The sequence below is a fragment of the Hyperolius riggenbachi genome, chromosome 7 (assembly GCF_040937935.1).
Source record: "Hyperolius riggenbachi isolate aHypRig1 chromosome 7, aHypRig1.pri, whole genome shotgun sequence".
Taxonomy (NCBI): Eukaryota; Metazoa; Chordata; class Amphibia; order Anura; family Hyperoliidae; genus Hyperolius; species Hyperolius riggenbachi.
This window is the reverse complement of record NC_090652.1, coordinates 65,637,884-65,660,656: the sequence shown is the minus strand read 5'-3', so window position 1 is coordinate 65,660,656 and position 22,773 is coordinate 65,637,884. Positions and strand designations below refer to the sequence as shown.

Here is a 22,773-nt window from a genome sequence, read left to right as displayed (position 1 = left end):
TCTCAAAAGCCGATGCCAGGCATGTTGTTGTCAAGCCAGCGTGCAGGCGCAGCTCACTCGTAAGCCCATGCTTACTGTCTGTGGCTGTCTGACGCTTGGTCCCGCCCGCGGCCCGCCCCGTCACTTGATGTTGTGTGTGCTATCTGAGTCCGCCCCCCTTCCTCAGTCATCACGTCACGACGGTCACGTGACGTCAGGAACGTCCCTCGCAGGCGTCTTCTCTGACTCTGGGCTGGCTGCGTAGTGGGGAATGTACTGGCACCCGCAGTCATAATAATCAAGTAAGTTAGTCAGTCAGTGCAATATAGACAGTCAGCTTCAGTGTCACATAGATAGTGAGTGAGGAATAGTATCCTAATAGATTTCTGACTGACTGTCTGGTAACTGTTTAGTTGTTTGCTAAGATCTGCCTGCAGCATAGTGTCTGTCACCTGTGTATATAGGTGCAGAATGAGTTTGTGGATATAGTATATCATTTATTCTACACCTATAAACACATGTGGCCAGAATTATGCTGCATGCCTTAAAGTAGTTATCAGGCAAATATTTAAAAAAAAAGCTTTACTCACCTGGGGCTTTTTCCAGCCCCCAGCAGCCAACTGTTTTACGCTGACACCTCCACTCACCCGGTCTCTGTGCTTGGTGCGGAAGCCGAACCCGAGGTCACCCGCACTGCGCATGCACGAAACGCCACTGTCAATCAAGCCCACGTTGTACGCGGCTTACTGCGCAGGCGCAGTAGTTCTGCGCCTGCGCAGTAAGCCGCGTACAACGTGGGCTTGATTGACAGTGGCAGTTTGCACCTTCCGCACCGAGCATGGAGACAGCGGCGGGGAGTGGAGGTGACAGCTTGGGACAGTCGGCTGCTAGGCGTTGGAGAAAGCCCCAGGTGAGTAGAGCTTTTCATTTAATATTTGCCTGATAACTACTTTAAAGGAAATTTGAGTTGAACTTACCTGGGGCTTCTTGCAGCCTCCTGGAGTCCTCCTGTGCTGTGCCCACGGCACCGGTCCAAGACTCTCTGGCCAGGGGCGTTTGCCGCATCTGCCATTTATGAAAATTGCTAATGCACATGCGCAGTGTGCGCATGGCTTGGGGTAGTGTTGGGCGAACAGTGTTCGCCACTGTTCGGGTTCTGCAGAACATCACCCTGTTCGGGTGATGTTCGCGTTCGGCCGAACACCTGATGGTGTTCGGCCTTTTAAGTTCGGGTTCGCCCCGAACTTCTAATGGCCGCCGAACAGGGTCGAACAGGGCCCCTGTTCGGCCGAACAGGGCCCTGTTCGGCCGAATACTGCCCCCCTATGGGGTCGCAGGCATAAGGGGGGAGCATGCCCCGATCGCGGGGGGGGTCGGAAATTCCCCCCACCCCCTCCGCTAGCGCTCCCCCCTCTGCCCGCTTCCCCATTCAAAAGTTTAAGCAAAGTACCTGTAGTGGATGGCCTGGCAGTGGGCGGCACTGTGGAGTGAGGAGGAGGAGTCCGGAGAGTGACGAGTTGAGGGAGGCCGGGCAGCGGGCGTGAGGTCAGAGAAAGGGCGGAAGTACCACAAGGGTACTTCCGCTGAACCGCCCGCTGCCCGGCCTCCCTCAATTCGTCACTCTCCGGACTCCTCCTCCTCACTCCACAGTGCCGCCCACTGCCAGGCCATCCACTACAGGTACTTTGCTTAAACTTTTGAATGGGGAAGCGGGCAGAGGGGGGAGCGCTAGCGGAGGGGGTGGGGGGAATTTCCGACCCCCCCCGCGATCGGGGCATGCTCCCCCCTTATGCCTGCGACCCCATATGGCCCCCAAAAGCTGGATGTTCGGAAAGTTCGGGGTTCGGCCCGAACATGCCGAACATCTCGGCCATGTTCGGCGAACTTTCCCGAACCCGAACATCCAGGTGTTCGCCCATCACTAGCTTGGGGCTGCACATGTGCAGGAGCCGCCAGCTTTGTGGTGGTCGCCACTGCTTGCCAAAGGGACTTGGAGTGATGTGTTGTGGGCACAGAAGGACTTCTGGGGGCTGCTAGAAGCCACAGCTAAGTTCAACTCATTATTTGTAGACTTAAAGTACCCCTGACCGCTTTTTAAAATAAAATGTTTTTAACGCTTTTTTTATTTGTTGTGACATATGAGTCACAGCACCAGCCACCCCCTCTGCCCCCCACTCTGCTCAGCCGTAATGCAGAGCTCGTTGATGGGCGGGCAAGAAGTGTCAGTACTTCCTCCTCTCTGCCCGTCCTCAGGACTGCTCACCCCACTCGCCGTTATTAGTTCCTATCTTTACAGTGCGCTGGGGAGCTGCGCCATGTGCGGTCTTGAAGTAATTTAGCTCAGAACGATAGTGTACTTAGTACACTATCATTAGCGGTGAGTGGGGTGGGCGTTCCTAAAAATGGCCACAGAGGAGGAACTACTGACACTCCCTTCCCACCCGTCATCGACGTCCTGCTCAAGTCGAATATTTCAACTGAGCAGAATGGGGGGTGCTAAAGGGAGAGGAAGTTGCTGTGATTTCTGTCACAGCACAGCAAATGAAATAACATTAAAAGTACACTATTTTAAAGCGAGGTCAGGGGTAAGAACTGTAACCAAGGATTGAACTTTATCCCAATGAGTAGCCCATTCCCCCTTTCCCATGAGAAATCTTTTCCTTTTGATCAATAGATCATCAGAGGGATTACGGTGAAACCCCTCCCATACCAAGGACCTGACAGTTTGTTGTCTGTAAACTTGTTGCATTATGGAAAATTTCCAACTGCCAAGCAAGCACAATCTCTCTGAGTGTATAGTACTCTCAGTAGTGAACATTCCGTACAGATTACCTGGCAGAACTACCAGTACATGTGACCACCAGTGATAAATGTCAGAATGTAAATCGGGGAGAGAAAAGATTTTACAATGGGCAAACACTGATTAAATAATCTATACATGAATATTGTAAACAATAAGCAATTTTATTCAGTATGTTATTTTCATTTGAAGTTATATAAATTCATTTTCCTGTGGAAAAATACTGTATTATTTGTGCATAATTTATTGTTGCATTAAACTGGGGGAGGGCGCACTTGAGGGGGGGGGGGGGCGCACTTGAGGGGGGGGGGGGGCGCACTTGGGCAGCCCAGCCTCTGTTGGTGCTGGTGGACCTTGTCCCGGCCCTGGTGCTGGAGGAAGGGAAGGTCACTGTGGGTGCTGGGAGAAGTCAGTGTTGTTACTGGAGGAGGGAGTGGATGCTGGGTGTTGGGAGAGGCCACTGTGGGCGCTGGCAATGGGAGAGGTCTCTGTAGGTGCTGCTTTTGGGATGGGAGGTCCCTGGGGGTGCTGCAGGGGACAGGAGGGTAGCCACTGGGGGAGGGAAAAATCACCGTGGGTGCTGGGGGAGGGAGAGGTCAGTGTGGGTGCTGGGGTAGGCAGGATCACTGATAGAGCTGGGGAGGCAGAGGTCATTGTGGATGCTAGATGGAGGGAGAAGTCACTGTGGGTGCTGGGGGGGGGGAGGGATCACTGTGGGTGCTAGATGGAGGGAAAGGTCACTGTGGGTGCTAGATGGAGGGAAAGGTCACTGTGGGTGCTAGGTGGATGGAGAGGTCACTGTGGGTGCTAGGTGGAGGGAGAGGTCACTGTGGGTGCTAGGTGATGGGAGATATCACTGTGGGTACTGGGTATGGAGCGGTCAGTATGGGTCCTAGGTGGGGGGAGAGGTCACTGTGAGTGCTAGGGGAGGGAGTGGTCACTGGGTACTAGGTGGAGGGAGAGGTCAATATGGGTGCTGGGGGAGGTAAAGGTCAGTATGGGTCCTAGGTGGAGGGAGAGGTCAGTATGCCATGCCACACTAAGATTCCTGTCTGGGCCTCTTCACTTGAAAGTGCCCCAGGAGGTTTGGAGCATCCCGCGGGTGGGCGGGGCTTATCGCGGTCGGGGGCGGGGCTTATTTTGCGCGGCGAGAGGGGCCTTTTTTTGAAGTTTTTAAAAAGGGGGGTGCCTGGGCACCCAGAGCACCCCCCTGTGCACGTGCCTGAATGGGGAAGTATCCTCCTGAGCATTAAGATGGAAGAATTCTTCCATTTCTGCCTTAAGTTTTTCAAATATTTGTTTATCCTCTATCAGGGAGCCATTCAATCTCCAAGAGGCAGGACCACGTCTGCAATCTCCCAGTGAGACCTCCACCATGACAAGCGCATGATCTGAAAGAGTCATGCTACCTATCCCAGGGGAGGGCGACACCGAGAGGAGATTATGTGAGAGGAAAATGTAGTCAATCCTCGAGTAAGTGTTATGAGGATGGGAGAAAAACGTGTAATCTTTTGCAGTGGGATTGGGCAATCGCCAAACATCTACTAATTGCATGGAATGTAGAAGAGAGTGGCATTTTCGTAATAGCCTCTGAGACACCGGACCCCTCCCTGAAGAGGAATCGATCGTTGGATTCAGGGAGAGGTTGAGATCTCCACCCAGGAGGACACTACCCTCTGCAAATGTGTGAAGGCAAGATAGAAAGGATTGAAGGAAGGAGATCTGATTCATGTTCGGGGCGTAATATGAGCCTATAGTAATTTTTTGGTTATGTAAGGTGCCTTTAATTAGGTTAAATCTACCCTGTGGAGCTCCATATTCTTTAACCAAAGTAAATGGGGTGTCTTTGGAAAGGAGTATCGCCATTCCCTTAACCTTGGACTCTTGGAGAGGGCTACAATATAGTGTTCTGTAGTATTTATTATACAGTTTGGGTACTTCAGGTTGTTTGAAGTGCGTCTCTTGTAGGCATACAATATTGGCATGTTCTTTACGACACAAATTGATTACCGCCGACCTTTTTTCTGGAGCATTTAGACCCCTGGCATTTAAGGACAGCAGTTTAAGTGACCGCTGGAACGTTGGTCACTAGTAGATGCTCCCCAAGACCCGCGCTCACAACCGACCCACCTTTTAACCAGCAGACTATTAGAAGAGACAAAGAAAGACACAACAGAAAATAAATAGACAGAGATGAAGTACACATAAGAGTGTGTATTGAGCACATGAGGAGCAAGAAAGTTAGAAAGATGCTCACCCATAGAGCTCGCCAGAATACAAGATCCTGACATTGGATAACTTTGCCTAGGGGCCTTTTAGGCACCATTTTGTGACCGGCAAATCCTGCTGGGGTAGAAGAATTTGATGAAAGAACCTTAGACACGAGCCCTGGCTCCGGCCAGGCACATATTACTGATAGCATATTGAAGTATTAACCTTTTATACCTTCAAAACAGAGAGGGAAACACGTAAACCAATCTCATACAAAGTGATGTTTAACAAGCTATATTTCTAGTTTAGAAAGAGAAGCAAGTAGCAAGAGAAGTAGGAAAGAAGCCAATGTGAGATCCCCTCCCTCTGCCAACCCCAGCCTAGAACCCCTTAAAGTGTAACGTGTTGTTCTAACGTAAAACCCCATGATGCGACCCCTCCCCGAGACCTGACGGGCTTGTTTTGCTCATCACCCAAAAAAATGACCCGTTCCCCATGCTCCAAGCAAAGGATTTGCTTCCCATTGAGCCTTGGGTCCTCCGCCCCCACTCCCCATGGCGTTCAGTAACATAGTGCAAAACAACCCGGAATCCCCAAGCACTTCCAAAGATAGCTGGCTCCATAAGGACCCCTATAACCATTGTGCATGCACTAACTACAGGAAGGGGTCAGCACCCCAGAAAGCCAGGGTTCTCCTGCTGCGTGGGAGGAAGGGCGCCGAAACCCATCATTACATAGTTAAAGTGGGAGCCGAGGGGAGCAGACAGCAAAGCCCCCTCCCCTCCACCCCCCATGCTAAGGTCCATTGATGCCCCCCCAGAGCCACACATCAGGTTCGAATGGATAGTGGTTAGAGTCATCAGTGCCCATAACATGATACATTGTCCCATATCAATGCGACTAGCTGCAAGCTGTAAAGCTTCTGCCCTGGCTTCTTCAGACCAAGGGGCAGAGTGTCCAACATGCATGACAGTCCAATGTAGGCCTCGATAACCGTTGGCGGATTTCAAATATATGAGGCGGGTATAGTGAAACAAAACAGCATAATATGATTATGCGAACATTAGGGGCCATAGTTCCGGAGGCATCATGTGGGCGGGTGGGCTACAGGGGAAAAGGGGGCACAGTACCGACCCTCTCCTCAGCGTTGCTTGCGTGGTTTCTGCGGTCCAGCAAAGTCCATAGTGTCCGGGTTCCATTCGGTGCCAGATCCTGGAAGAGGGAAACCGCTGCCCCTTCCCACTCTAGATTTCCCTTCTTTCTTGCTGCTACCATGATCTGCTCCTTCTCCTGATAGTTGTGCAGCCTGCAGATGATGTCGCAAGGCTGTTCCTCTCTTCCTGGGGCCGCCCGGAGGGCTCTATGAGCTCTATCGAATTTTAGCTTTTGGTCCGCAGGTCTGTTGAGGAGGCTGTTAAAAAGAATGCGCAGCGTGGGGATAATATTGTCCGCGTTAACTTGCTCTGGAACACCCCTTACGCGTACATTATTCCTGCGTCCCCTATTCTGCATGTCCTCCATTTGAGTGCACATGGAGCGGGTGAAGGTGGACTGTCTCTCAATTTCTTCACGCAGCTTTGCCACTTCTGCTCTCAGCGAGGTCACATCGTCCTCCACCGTCGTGACCCGCTCTGCCAGGCCATTGATGTCCGCATGAATGGCAGCTATTTCCGTCCTCGTGGAGGACACTATTCGTTCGGTCTGTTCCTCCATGTCCTGCTTGGTGGGAACCCCCCTCAGGAATCTTCATATGTCCTCCAGGTTGGTAAGGGCAGATGGGCCCGATTTCATAGAGCTTGGGCCAGAGGCTGCCGGAGGCAAGGATGACGGGTCCGCCATATTGGGAGTAGCCGGAGTCTCACTTAGGGCCTGAACGTACCTGGTCAAAGGTCTCTGCAAGGGGGTATCAGGGCACTGCTGGGCCGAGTCACCCTTCTTGGACCTTTTCATGCCACTTGGAAGAGAAAAGGAAGGGATGCAAGGTCAATTTTAGCTAAAAGAGTGTGCACATGGCCGGGAGCTGTACAGGAGCACATCTTCACCCTTCCATCGCAGGCTCCGCCTCATAGCTTGTATTATTTTAAAGCTATAATGGCCGAAAAACTGAGAAATAATGATTTTTTTTTTTACATTTTGTACTTAATATTCCCATTAAAATGCATTCAGAAAAAAATAATTCTCAGCAAAATGTACCATCCAAAGAAAGCCTAATTGGTGGTGGAAAAAATAAGATATAGATAAATTCATTGTGATAATTAGTGATAAAGTTATTGGCAAATGAATGGGAGGTGAAAATTGCTCAGATGCATAAGGTGAAAAATGACTGAAGGCTGAAGTGGTTAAAGGTAGTGTTGGGCGAACAGTGTTCGCCACTGTTCGAGTTCTGCAGAACATCACCCTGTTCGGGTGATGTTCGAGTTCGGCCGAACATCTCATGGTGTTCGGCCAAACCGTTCGGGTTCGCCCGAACTACTCAAAGCGTGGCCGAACAGGGCTGAACAGGGCGCCTGTTCGGCCGAACAGGGCCCCTGTTCGGCCGAATACGGCCCCCCTATGGGGTCGCAGGCATAAGGGGGGAGCATGCCCCGATCGCGGGGGGGGGGTCTGAAATTCCCCCCACCCCCTCCGCTAGTGCTCCCCCCTCTGCCCGCTTCCCCATACAAAAATTTTGCGGAAAGTTAAATAGTACCGGTGGTGGCTGGCTGGCAGTGGTGTGAGTGAGGAGGAGGAGTCCGACTAGGACACGTTGAGGCCGGGCAGTGGGCGGTTCAGCGGTAGTACCCTTGTGGTACTTCCGCCCTTTCTCTGACCTCACGTCCTCTACGTGATGACGCATACGAGGGTACGCGTGACCAACAGAAGGAAGGTCCGCACCAATTTGCCACGAATCCTCTTTATTGCTAGGACATATCCAGTATTAAAACATCAAATCTCAAGCTGACATGTTTCGGACCTACTGGTCCTTAATCTTAGCTTACTGATAAGTAATTACAGCCATAAAGCACTTTCCTGTCAGTAAATGACTTCTGAGAGTAGGAAAGAGATAAAAAGGGTACATTTTTCATGAATTTGAGCTCTGACATACTTCAACGAAGGTGTCATTGAGCAGAGACAATGAAACAGTAAAAACTTGAAAACTAGATTTAGATATAAAATAAGACTGTGGGATATCTAAAAAGGTCATTTTTGGGAGACTGAGGATAGATACAATTGTTTTTCTCATGGGAATCATAAAAAAGCCAGATACTTACCTAAGGAAAGGGAAGGCTCCTCTCCTAGTCCCCATTGCAGCACTGGCTCCATCGTAGCAGTATTCAACAAATTTGGTCAAATACTGCTATCTCCGCCACTGAAAGGAGACTTTCGGAAGTCTTTGGGAGCCCAAGACCTCCTGAAGATGGGTCACGCCATACTGCACATGTGCGAGCTCCTTCTCTTGCGCACTCACATGTGCGCGGTATGGCCTGTATTCGGAAAGACTTGGCTCCCGAAAACTTCCAAAGTCCCCCGCAGTAGGGGATTAAAACGGAGGAGCTGCCACGAGGGCACCAGGAGCGGAGAGGCTCTATAGGACCCAGAGCCTTTATTCTCATTAGGTAAGGATCTGGTTATTTTTATATATATATATATATATATGATTCCCTTTAGCTTTAAGAGATGACAAGTTTTAGAATAATACTATGATGATGAATCCATAGAGTAATCCATAGTCCATAGCACTAGAGAGGAATTTGTCTTTGCGAAAAATGAAGTGTGCTTTGTTTCTGGACTGTTATTCTTTATGATTTAATACAAATAATTCTTAAAAGAACTTGATTGGTGCCTAAAAGATTTCTTTACAGTTCAAGTATTACAGAGGTGTTACACCAAAGCTGCACACAGTGTTGGAGCTAGTAAGGTCTGCGTTCCCTACCCTAATGTACATCTTACCACTTGTGATGACCATAATCAACTAATTACGATTATGCACAATTTTGCTTACATTTTCGCAAGTAGGCCTTTACGTAATGACGATTTTTTAAATTAATTGATTTTGCATAGTCATTTGTAATTTTGCATAAAATGTTGTGTAATTTCATCCTGACTTTAGCAGTGAATAGCAAAGCCTCCTCCTTTTGTCCCCCCCCCCCCCCCGTTCCCTTTAGATTGAAAGCTCGCAAGGGCAGGGCTCTCTCCCCTTTTGTGTCTTGGACATCATTATACATTTTATTCAACATGTTACTTTTATCATTGTCATTACCAATTCTATATTTTGTATTCTGTATTTTGTATCATCTTTTTGTATTTTGTCACTAATTATTTATCTTGTATTTTGGTGTGCACCATTGTCTGTATTATTATGTACCCCATGTTTGTTTCTTACTTTGTACAGCGCCACGGAATATGTTGGTGCTTTATAAATCAATAATAATAATAATATTACATGCTGTTGACACCAAAATTGCTACATACTGTATGTTAAGGAAAATAGAAGGTATAAGTAAAAAAAAAAAGAATTTTCTGAAAAATTACATTTTAAAATCCATTTTTCTTTGCATTTTGGTAGCAATGTCATGTATTGGGGCTTTGTTATTCCAACTCTACACTAATTCTTGGCAAAGGAAAGATGAAAGTGGCACTAAGAGAACAAATGTCTGGTGTACGGCTGTTTGAGATGCAGCACAGACGTTTGTAGGAAGTTAGGTGGGTAGTTGTAGGTGGGATAAGGTCACTCAACCTCCCTTCTATCGTTCCCCATTGGGAGGAGGTATGGTCAAGGAAAGGAAAGCTGCTGAGTGCTGAAGGACACTGGTGGTTGGCCCACTTGGAAGTTAGGGGGGTGCCACCACTTCCAACCGTGAGCACTTACCATAACTGTGAGGGTGGGTTTCAAGAGATGATAGGTCACTTTTTTGGGTGTTAGATAAGCAATATAGGAAGAAAGGAAAGAGAGCTTTAACTGTAATTTGTGCTGATTTACTGGAATAAGTTTTATTTCTAAGTTAATAAATTTACAAAAAATCCACTTTTTAATACAATAATGTATCTATATATTTTCTCAGGAAACAACATTGAATTGGAGAATTTTAGTTATGACTTTTTCTACCATTACTACGTCAACTTCGACAACTCCGTTTTTTATAACCTGTTCAAATACTTGTATGATGAAACGGCTTTTATAAACAGCTACTTGCTGAAGAGTCCACCTGCAGGAAGCTGGATTCTCAATGCCTTGGGGAATGGAACACTCTTTGTTGAACTATTAGGATTTATTAGTAAGTTATATTTAATCTTGTTCCCTTTTACTGAACAGAACAGCTTATTTTATGTCTTACACAACAAAGTATCACAACATTAGAAACTCCCTCATATGAGACAAAGGTAAACGTAAACAACACATGCATTATTGCAGCCAGGGAGACAGGGATGCACTACATCACCATGGCTACTGTGAGCTGTGGTACTGTGGCATACTGACAAACAAGATGGAGGTCCGCATGAAGACAGGCAGCAGTGAATGCTTCCCCCCCTCCACCCCAGGAAAAAAAAAACTCCATTCAGTATATAAACCTTCCTTAAAGGGAAGCTTGTTTGATGTGTCTAGAAAAGGTGGTGCTTGGGTCCCTATTAAGAGTGGACAAGAGATGAAATCAAAACAATGTGTTGTTTAAGTCCCTCATACCTAACAGACAGAGTAAGCTGTTCTTGCTTTCATTTGTTATTATTATTATTATTATTATTATTATTATTATTATTATTATAAACTGTTTTATATCATTTCACTCTTTCTATTCCCTTGTAATGATCAGTGGTACTTTGCTGATCAGAGTGAGCTCAAACAGACTAGTTAGTAGTGCAGATAAACGGTAAAAGTAAACACAAAAGTCAGTATTTTAATAAAGGTGTGATCACACGTGTATTGGTGCACAGTAGCTCAGGAGTACTCCTAAGCCCTTTGCTTTAGGAACTATCACTAGTGCTAGAGAGGTCGTACAGGCAGGGTCGGTAACAGGTCGGTCAGGTCGCAGTACAAAATCGTGAGACAAAGTCGTAGTGAGTAACCAGCCGGGATCGGCAACAATCAGATAGGCGGAAGTACAGAATCAGAAGGCAAGGACAGAGTCGAGGTCGGGCCGGGGTCAGCAATGAAAAGACAGGCACAGTACAGAATCGAGAGGCAGGAGGATCGTCAGAAGTTCAGGCAAGGTTCATACACAGTAAGGCAAACAATGAATAATAATATTATATATTACTATTACAAAATATCAATATACTGTAAATATCTCTAGCTATGTGTGAATCCCCGGGGTCCTGCCGGATCAAGCACACTGGGAACTAACTAAGGTCTGAGAGCTTAACCGCAAAGTTTCAGCAACAGCAGACAATGATCTACTGACAGCCCGGGTCTTAAATGCAAGAGGTGATTCCTGCGGCTCCGCCCAGTTGCCTCAGCCAATCAGAGGCAAGGGTCAGACCAGAGTTGTCAGCTGACCGGCTGGTCAGCTGACTCTCCTCCTTAATGCATAAAGGTCCTGTCCCTGGGTCCGCGTGCGCTCTGCTGTCCTGATGCACCCTGGAGAGACCTGACCTACTAGGAAGGGATGCTGAGGAGGCGACGGTGGAATCCGCCGTGACGTCAGACGCGGGATCGGCAGTCGCGCCGCTCTCCGCTGTAGAGGTAACTTTGACATTACTGACATCCCTGCTCTCTGACATCACAGGAAGTGAAGAGACATCTTCTTACAGGAGGAGCAAAGCATGCATCCCAGTTTTGTGACATGGGAAAGAGAGAAAAGACATGCCTTCTCTAAATTTTTCCATGAGATACCTCCAGTGTTTAAAGCAAACTTATGAAATAAATAATTCTATGTTTCTATGGGTGGGGGTCCACCTCCATCAGTGAGGGAGGGGGGCACAGTTACCACAGAGAACACAGAGAAGGGGGAGCAGTGGGCACACAGAGATTCAGCCATCGGGAGGGGGATCCAGCTCCTACCTCCCTCTCCTTGGCCACCCTCCATGCTTCCCCCTCAATTGAAAAGATATGTGGCAGAGCCACGGGGAGCCTTGTAGTGCAAACTCACCTTCCGGGCTCCATGCATTGTTTATTGCCACTGGGCTGCTCTGTCGCTTCACTACTTCCTGTTAGCGGAAGTAGTGAAGCGCTGGAGACAGAGCAGCCCGGCAGCAGTGAACAGTGCTGCTCATCAGGATTCCGGATATCCAGGTAAGCCGGATATCCGACCATTTTTACGCTATTTGGATCAGATTCCAGATTCCGGATTTCTCTAGAAATCCGGTTCGCTATCTGCGGATATTTGGCCGCATAACCCAGATATCCATGGATATTGCGGATATCCGGATCTGAAATACTGTAACTAAGGAGCTGACGTCCTGGAGCCAATCAGAGGGCTCCCAGCAGAAGCCATAGCAACCAATCACAGAGTGGAACCCTGGCCAGCCCCACCTGACCTCATTGAGCCAATCAGAGGGCTCCCAGCCTAAACCCTGGCACCCAATCACAGAAAGAAACCCTGGCCAGCCCCCTGTATAATAAGGAGGGCTGCCAGGATGAGACATATAATCTTAGCTTGCTGAATGCTCACTGAGAGACATGCTCCAGTGCTGGTGGCCTAGCAAGGGGGCTGTACACAGTTATAAACCTAAATCTGTTCAGTGATTAACCCCTTCACTACTATCACTACACTATTGTTAAATCGTTAATTAGCTTGACTGATGTCATAGTGTGACAGTCAGAGTGTGTGCTCCAGTGCTGCTGGGCCAAGGGCTGCACACAGTGATAAGCTGTTCAGTGATTAACCCCTTCACTACTATCACTACACTATTGTTAAATCGTTAATTAGCTTTATTGATGTCATTGTATGACAGTCAGAGTGTGTGCTCCAGTGCTGCTGGCCTAGCAGTGATAAACCGAAAGCTGTTCAGTGATTAACCCCTTCACTATCACTACACTATTGGTAAAACATTAATTAGCTTGATGTAAGATGTGTGGCAATCAGAGTGTGTGCTGCAGGCAGCTGCTATGTGTCTGCATGTGTTTGTGTGTTTGTGCTGTGCACAGACCAGGCCAGCTGCTGCCTGCTGGCCAGCTATTAGCCTTAGGTATAGGTTAGGTTAGGGATTAGGGGATAGGATTACTGTGTTGTTGTGTTGTTAGTACTGTAGTACTGCAGTCAGTGTGCTAGTAGTTGTTAGAACAGTAGTACTACTGTGTTAGCTTTCTAAAGAACTGCTGTGCTGTGAGCAGTGGCAGTGTGACAGTTAGTGTGCACTAGTGTCTTCTCCTCTGCTTTCTGTCACTCGGCACTTGGCACGTGTCACATGGCACTTGGCAAGTGTCACGTGGCACTTGGCAAGTGCCACGTGACACATGCCAAGTGCCACTGGCACACATTACACCTGCTGCTGCTTCATTGCCCTGCTCCTGCTGCCTGTGCAGCTCCCACCGCCAGGCCAGAGTGCCACAGGCCACTGATAGCACCTATACAGGTCCTTCTCAAAAAATTGTGAAAAAGTTCATTATTTTCTGTAATCTACTGATAAACATTAGACTTTAATGTATTTTAGCTTCATTACACACAACTGAAGTGGTTCAAGCCTTTTATTGTTTTAATATTGATGATTTTGGCATACAGCTCATGAAAACCCAAAATTCCTATCTTAAAAAAATTAGCATATTTCATCCGACCAATAAAAGAAAAGTGTTTTTAAAACAAAAAAAGTCAACCTTCAAATAATTATGTTCAGTTATGCACTCAATACTTGGTCGAGAATCCTTTTGCAGAAATGACTGCTTCAATGAGTTGTGGCATGGAGGCAATCAGCCTGTGCCACTGCTTAGGTGTTATGGAGGCCCAGGATGCTTTGATAGTGGCCTTAAGCTCATCCAGAGTGTTGGTTCTTGCGTCTCTCAACTTACTCTTCACAATATCCCACAGATTCTCTATGGGGTTCAGGTCAGGAGAGTTGGCAGGCCAATTGAGCACAGTAATACCATGGTCAGTAAACCATTTACCAGTGGTTTTGGCACTGTGAGCAGGTGCCAGGTCGTGCTGAAAAAGGAAATCTTCCTCTCCATAAAGCTTTTCAGCAGATGGAAGCATGAAGTGCTCCAAAATCTCCTGATAGCTAGCTGCATTGACCCTGCCCTTGACAAAACACAGTTGACCAACACCAGCAGCTGACATGGCACCCCAGACCATCACTGACTGTGGGTACTTGACACTGGACTTCAGGCATTTTGGCATTTCCCTCTCCCCAGTCTTCCTCCAGACTCTGGCACCTTGATTTCCGAATGACAAGTTGCTTACATCCGAAAAAAGTACTTTGGACCACTGAGCAACAGTCCAGTGCTGCTTCTCTGTAGCCCAGGTCAGGCGCTTCTGCCGCTGTTTCTGGTTCAAAAGTGGCTTGACCTGGGGAATGCGGCACCTGTAGCCAGGGATGCTCATCCAGATCTGGGTACCCGGGTAAACCCGGGTATCCGACCATTTTTCTGCTATCCGGGTCGGATCCGGATCCGGATACCTGGGCCCAGATCCGGATAGCTATCTGCGGATATCTGGCCGCATAACCCGGGCACCCGCGGGTACCTGCGGATATCCGGATCTGGGTAGTGAAAGTAAGGAGATGATGTCATTGAGCCAATCGGAGGGCTCCCAGCAGAAGCCCTAGCAACCAATCACAGAGGGGAACCCTGGCCAGCCCCACCTGACCTCATTGAGCCAATCAGAGGCCTCCCAGCCTAAGCTCTGGCACCCAATCACAGAAGGGAACCCTGGCCAGCCCCCCTGTATAGTAAGGAGGGCTGGCATGATGAGACAGATCGTCCTTGCTTGTGTGGCTGGCTGGCTGGTCACTTACAGACTTGCTCCAGTGCTGTTGGCTTAGCAAGTGTTGTATACAGTGATAAACCTAAAGCTTTGAGTGCTAAACACCTTCACTACACTATTGTTCTATTGTTTTATTTTAGCTAGCTAGTGTAATTGTTTGATTTCATTCACTCAGTTAGGTCCTGTCTGTGTCTGTGTGTGCTGTGCAGGCCAGCAGGACAGTATAGGGAATAGGAGGATTACTGTGTTATTGTGTTGTAGTTAGTACTGCAGTTAGTTGTTATGGTGGGTACACACGGTGCGTTCCCGCACTCGATTTCCCGCTCGATTCCCGTCGACTCGATTATTTCCTACATGTCCGATTTGCATTTCGATAGATCGTTAGGTCGATTCGCATGTAAAGTATGCCAAATTGACCTAACGATCCATCGAAACGCAAATCGGACATGTCAGAAATAATCGAGTTGATGGGAATCGAGCAGGAAATCGAGTGCGGGAACTCACCATGTGTATTCAATATTAGACAGATAGTGTGCACTGTCTGTCCTCTACTCTGTGGTCTGTCACTCCTTGCTGATTTGATTTAAAGTCCAACCCCGATTTTATTAAAGTAAAAGTACCCCACATCATCTGGTGAGTGGTGACATCATCACGTATAAGTTGTACTATGTATGCTGGCACCGGCAGCTGGGGGAGGGGCAGCAAGGGCAAGAGGACAGGGAGCAACACTACGGCCACCCTCAGCAGGTCTGCTGTGTCAGTGTCGACCTCAGCGGGCAGCCTACCCTCAGTCAGCGAGCTTTTCGCTCCAGGCGCCACGATTGAACTCAGGGCTGTTAGCCGCAAGGAGGTTGAGGAGGATGTTCTGGGTTTTGAGGAGGGATGAGCATGAGGAGTTCAAGAGGCTGAAGCAAGCCTGCGCTGGCTCCCACCGCCACGGTGCCACAGGCCACTGCTGCTGATACCACCACCTATATTCAACCCAAAACACAATTGCGGTGTCATTTTTTGGAGGTGTCTGGGCTGAAAACTGTCATGTCCCAGTTGTGCGGTTGGACTTTGAACACAATGTGGGCTGCACGACCGTCGACTGCTGTCTGGAACCTATTCTGATGTTAATAATTTACAGGCCCTTTTTTTTTTTTCAATTCATGTTAACAAAATAATAAATTAGTGTTTACCTTTAAAAAACATGATGCTACATGCATCATTTACCCTAAAAACCCTTTTTAAAGCTATTTAAAGAGCACTTCCATTTTTTCTATCTGGGTACCCGAATAGGTCGGGTACACGCGGGTAATTTGGTCACATATCCGAATTCACTCGGATACCCGCAAGGTCGGATCCGGATACCCGGATCCGGATCCGGGTATCTGGGTACCCGGATCCGGGCGGGTATTAAAAAGTACTACCCGAGCAACCCTGCCTGTAGCCCATTTCCTGCACACGGTGGCTCTGGATGTTTCTACTCCAGACTCAGTCCACTGCTTTCGCAGGTCCCCCAAGGTCTGGAATCGGTCCTTCTCCACAATCTTCCTCAGGGTCCAGGTCACCTCTTCTCGTTGTTCTTCGTTTTCTGCCACACTTCTTCCTTCCCACAGACTTCCCACTGAGGTGCCTTGATACAGCACTCTGGGAACAGCCTATTCGTTCAGAAATTTCTTTCTGTGTCTTACCCTCTTGCTTGAGGGTGTCAATGATGGCCTTCTGGACAGCTGTCAGGTCGGCAGTCTTACCCATGATTGCAGTGTTGAGTAATGAACCAGGCTGGGAGTTTTTAAAAGCCTCAGGAATCTTTTGCAGGTGTTTAGAGTTAATTAGTTGATTCAGATGATTAGGTTAATAGCTCGTTTAGAGAACCTTTTCATGATATGCTAATTTTTTGAGATAGGAATTTTGGGTTGCTGTATGCCAAAATCATCAATATTAAAACAATAAAAGGCTTGAACTACTTCAGTTGTGTGTAATGAATCTAAAATATATGAAAGTCTAATGTTTATCAGTACATTACAGAAAATAATGAACTTTATCACAATATGCAAATTTTTTAAGAAGGACCAGTATTTAACCCAAACACAATTGCTGCGTAATTTTTTGGAGGTGTCTTGGCTGAAAACTGCAATGCCCCAGTTGTGCGGTCGGACTTTGGACACAATGTGGGCTGCACGACTGCTGTCTGGAACCTAAGCCTAATGTTAATTGACAGCCATTTTTTTTTAGGGGGGGGGGGGGTTAAGTCCCCACATCATCAATTATTGTCCCCCTTTACAAAATAACAATGCTACATGCCTCATATACCCTAAAAAAACGTTTTTAAGGCAATTTAAAGGCCACTTACGGTTTTCTACCCGGATATCTGAATGCGCCGGATACTAGGGTCGGATATCCGATTTGGATTTGGATCGGGAAAGTTTGAACTCGGATATCCGACCTGGATTGGATAGCTGGGTATCCAGATCCGAATCTGATCTGGATTTTGAAAAAGGGGTATCCGAGCAGCACTGGCAGTGAATGTTGTGTGGAGCCCGGAAGGTGAGTTTGCACTACAAGGCTCCCTGTGGCGCTGCCACATATCTTTTTAATGAAGGAGGGAGCACAGAGGGGAGCTGAGGAGGGGGAGGGAGGAGTCCCCCCCCTTCCATTTCTGAATCCCTGTGTGCTGGCTGCCTCCCCCTCCTTCACTGTAATCCCCCAGCTTGTCAAAGCTGGGGAGGCACCCATAACTTACCTATCTACGCAGGGACTCCCATAACTGTCTATCTGTTCAAGGGCACCCATAGCTGGCTATCTATGCAGGGGTACCCATAACCGGCTACCTACGCTGGGGCACCCATAACTGGGTACCTATGCAGGGGCGCCCATAACTGGTTACCTATGCAGGGGCACCCATAACCGACTACCTATGCAGGGGCACCCATAACTGATTACCTATGCTTGTGAACCCATAACGGTCTATCTATGCGGGGGATCGCATTACCTATGCTTGTGAACCTATAACTGTCTATCTATGCTATGGATCGCATAACTAAGTACCTATGCAGGGGCCCCCTAACTGGCTACTTGATGCTTGCACACCCGTAACTGGCTACCTATGCAGGGGCACCCATAACTGGCTACCTATGCTGGGCCACCTATGCTTGACTACTTATACTGGGAGCACCTATGCCTTGCTACCTATACTGGGGGAACCTATGTGTGACTACCTATGCATCCCAATTCGCAAATTACATGGGGGGAACAATTTTTATGCCTTGCTTTCTATACTGGGGCACCTATGCTTAGCTACCTATACTGTGGGCACACGTGCCTGGCTACCTATACCATGGGCACCTATACCTGGCTACTTGTACTGGGACACCTTTGCCTGACTATCTATACTGGGAGCACCTATGCCTGGCTACCTATACTAGGGGCACCTATGTGTGACTACCTATGCATCGCAAATACCATTTTCAAACCCATGGGGGGAACAATCTTTGCACCCTCACCCTGGGAGCAATTTAGCCATAAAACTGCCCTGCAAACAACAAAGGCCTGTTTTACACTTGTGCAGTGTGATTCTCCTCCTGTGGCAAAACAGACCACCGCAAGAGAACTGCACTGCGCCAAAGCCCCTTTCACATTGCCCTGCAGCAGACATGCATAGGCCTCCACCCCCCCCCCTCCCCCCCCACCTTAGTGTTGTACTTCCTGCTGGACACAAAGTTCCAAAGTACCTCTCTGGGATACCCAACGGTTCATGCATGCATGCTATGCTCTGTTGTGTACAATTACTGGGATGCTATTGACTTGCAATGCTGCATAATCGGTGCAGAGGCATGGTTTATGCAGCAACGTACTGTGACTTTGCAGCAATGAAATAACGACTTATTCGTTATTTTGCATCATAAAAGTATGAAAGTCTCCATAAGCTTTCACTGACTTAGCTGCCTCTTGTGGTAAAATTGCTTACCGCAACTCAATAGTGTAAAAAAAGTCTAATGGTAATGCTGAAAGGCTAAGGTCCGATTTACACTTAATCAGTTCGTGCACATTTTTTTTATTCTCCATAGCAGTGCATTATGAAAAATCTTTCACTTAAATGAGTATAGTGTGAACTCAACCATTGGGAAACATGGGCATTACTTTGAAAATCAGTTGTCCTTTCAGTTATAACTGAGAGCAACTGACTACTAAGTGTAAATGGGGCCTAAGTCTGAAATGTAAATAGCAGCCATGTCAGTGTGACATAAATTCTAGTTCTCTCATCTCCCAGACAGAGAAAATATGACCTTTTGAACGGTTAATCACTGTCCTGTTACCAGAAGTGTTTTGCAGCCACACAGAAACATTATGGTCTGTATTTGGTGTTCAGGAGAGCTGTTACCGCATTAGTCTACCAGCCTGGCTATCGAGATTAAGCACTATTTTTTAAAGGGACGCTGTAATGAGAGGCATGTAAAGGCTGCCTTTTTCCCTTCATTTAATATTTCAAATTTCCAGCCTGTCCTACTGATCCTGTCTCTAATACGTTCAGCCATTGACCAAGGATGAGTATGAATATCTGGTGCTCTGATTAAGGCTGGATGCACACATGGCAGAAATGCTAGCGTTGCGTAAAACGCTGCGTTATTGGCACTAATGGAAGTCTATGGGCAGCAGGAAAAAATGCATATGTAACGATCGGTGAAGCACAGAGAGGATCTGATTACCAGTGATCTGCAGAATCACTGGGAATACAGATATATACCAGATTATACGTGATCTGCAGTATCACTGATAATCCGATATACTAGCTAACCTCTGTTCACCTGAGTAGAGTGTAGTGTTAGGTGCAACAATAACACTTAGAGGACTAGGCCTCAGTGCAGCAAGGAGTACTGCACAGATTCCTTCCGCAGACCTGAGCTCTCCAAGACGGGAGGAGTCAGACTGACAGTAGGAAGGACAGACTGGAAGTAACCTTCAGGAGGAAGGATCACTAACAGAGCGAGGAACCGCCTCTAACAGTAAGGTCGGTTCTCGAGGTCGGACAAGCCAGGTCGTACACACACGGACAGATAAAGTACAAGATCAGGAGGCAAAGGCGGAGTCAAAGCACAGGCAGGGTTCAGCAACGGGGTATCAGATATATCGGGGTACAAAATCAGGAGGCAGAAGCAGAGTCAAGGAACGAGCCGGGGTTTGGCAACAGAGTATCAGAAATATCGAGGTACAAGATCAGAGTTCAGGAGGATAGTCAAGGCAGGCAAAAGTTATAACAGATAATCACAATCAAACTAGTACTTTAGCTATAAACAGAATCTAGCTAAGTGTAGGATTACAGCTCCAGCTGGTCCCGGCACACTTGCGGATGTGACTACGGATCTGGGTGCTCCCCAGGGCCGGATTTACAGCTCAGGAGCCTATAGGCACAGAAGTTCTGGCGCCCTAAGCTCCGCCTCTCCACACATGCCACACCCCAAAACCACACCCCCTTTTCTTGTGAAATAAAATCACCCAAGGTTAAGCAGACATTACCAGAAACAAGTAGAGAATACCAACAATATGGAAATATTACCAATGACACACAGAATTTATCAAATAAAGGCCAATATTACCCACACTACTAACAAACAGACCCTTCTCTCCCCCCCCCACAAACCCACACTACTGACACGCAGACCCTTCTCTCCCCCCATAAACCCACACTACTGACACGCAGACCCTTCTCTCCCCCCCCCCTCATAAACCCACACTACTGACAAGCAGACCCTTCTCTCCCCCCCCCCCCTCCCATAAACCCACACTACTGACACGCAGACCCTTCTCTCCCCCCCCCCCCTATAAACCCACACTACTGACACGCAGACCCTTCTCTCCCCCCCCCCCCCCATAAACCCACACTACTGACACGCAGACCCTTCTCTCCCCCCCCATAAACCCACACTACTGACACGCAGACCCTTCTCTCTCCCCCCCCCCCATAAACCCACACTACTGACAAGCAGACCCTTCTCTTCCCCCCCCCTCCCATAAACCCACACTACTGACAAGCACTGCAGACCCTTCTCTCCCCACCCCATAAACCCACTCCGCTGACATGCAGACTCCTAGCCCCCCGTAAACCCACACTACTGACAAACAGACCCTTCTCTCCCCCCACCAACCCACACCGCTGACACGCAGACCCTTCTCTCTTCCCCCATAAACCCACACTACTGACAGACACTGCAGACCCTTCCCCTCCCCCCACCTCTGACATGCAGACCCTTCTCTCTTCCCCCATAAACCCACACTACTGACAGACACTGCAGACCCTTCCCCTCCCCCCACCTCTGACATGCAGACCCTTCTCTCTTCCCCCATAAACCCACACTACTGACAGACACTGCAGACCCTTCCCCTCCCCCCACCTCTGACATGCAGACCCTTCTCTCTTCCCCCATAAACCCACACTACTGACAGACACTGCAGACCCTTCCCCTCCCCCCACCTCTGACATGCAGACCCTTCTCTCTTCCCCCATAAACCCACACTACTGACAGACACTGCAGACCCTTCCCCTCTCCCCACCAACCCACACCTCTGACACGCAGACCCTTCTCTCTTCCCCCATAATCCCACACTACTGACAGACACTGCAGACCCTTTTCTCTCCCCCCCCCCCACTAACCCACACCGCTGACATGCAGACTCTTAACCCCTAAACCCACACCACTGACACGCAGACTACCCCCCACCCCTTCACAAACCCACACTATGGACAAGGTGACAAGGACTGCAGATCCTTCTCTCCCCCCCCCCCCCTTCCCCATAAACCCAAACCTCTGACGAGCAGATCCTCTCCCCCCCCCCTCCCCCAATAAACTTACACCACTAACAGCACCGCAGACTCTTCTCCACAAACACCCCCAAATAAACCCACACTGCTGACATGCAGTCTCTTCTCCTCCCCTTTCCCTCCCCGTCCATAAACTAACAGCACCAACACACAGAGCCTTCTCCTCATCCCCTCCATAAACCCACAACAGACAACACTCACAAGCAGAGCCACTCCCCCTCGATAAAGCGACATAACCAAGAGACACAAACCCCCTCCCTCCTCCAAAGTCAGCCAATCCCTCCCTTTCCATCTTCCCGGACAGATATTCAAACAGCTAAAGCACACATTAAAAAAAAACATACTTCACCGCGCTCTTCACAGCAGCTGCTGCTCTGTTCTCAACTGCTCTTCTCTCGAAGTGCAGCACGTGCCGTCCGCCATGTGGGAACTTCTTCTCCCTTCCCTCTTCGGACACAGCCTCAGTACAGTCGCTGTAGGGGCCAGGGGGCTGCCTGCCGGACTCAAGTATGGAGGCGGGAGACAGCAGCTATCATTAACTGCTGCACGCACGCGCTTCCCTCCCCTGACACAGCCGCAGCACAGGCGCTGGAGGGGCCCGGGGGCTCCCGGTTCACAATGCAGTGCAGAGTATGGAGTCGGGACTCGGGAGACAGGCAGCGCAGCAATATCAGTACGTACGTACCGCACGCATGCGTTTCCCACCAAACACCAAACTGCACGCAGCTGAAGCAAAGCGTCGTGCATGTGTGAGACGGCGGCCGCCAGGGACAATTGCTGTGTATAGCTGCCACGTGTCTGACCTCCGGGGAGACTCGATCGCGCTGCGAGCGGGCGGGGGAGAGTTACACCATTGCTTTTACTTGTTTACTATGTTAAGGGGACCCGCCCCTGCCCCATAAGGCGCCTGTAGGCACGTGCCTACAGTGCCTTATGGTAAATCCTGCCCTGGTGCTCCCACATATGTGATCGCACGCCAGACAAAGAGCAAGTGAACAACCAGCAGTATATATACTCTAGGACCTTTCCAGGACCTCCCTAATTGCTGGTCCAATGAGAGCAGTGGAATTTGTCAGCTGACCCAGCTGGTCAGCCGACTCCCTTCTAACTGCTATTTAAACTCTGCCTCTGTGCTCGTGTAAGTCTGA

The 22,773-nt window shown here is 48.6% G+C and overlaps 1 protein-coding gene across 1 annotated transcript in view; it reads left to right on the top strand.

Moving 5' to 3' along the window:
- LOC137526031 (uromodulin-like) overlaps window positions 1–22,773 on the top strand; it is a 232,403-nt gene that overhangs the window by 83,401 nt on the left and 126,229 nt on the right. The window contains exon 6 of the mRNA XM_068247243.1: window positions 10,033–10,245. Within this exon, the coding sequence (XP_068103344.1) occupies window positions 10,033–10,245 (213 nt within the window). The remainder of the gene's footprint in view (window positions 1–10,032; window positions 10,246–22,773) is intronic.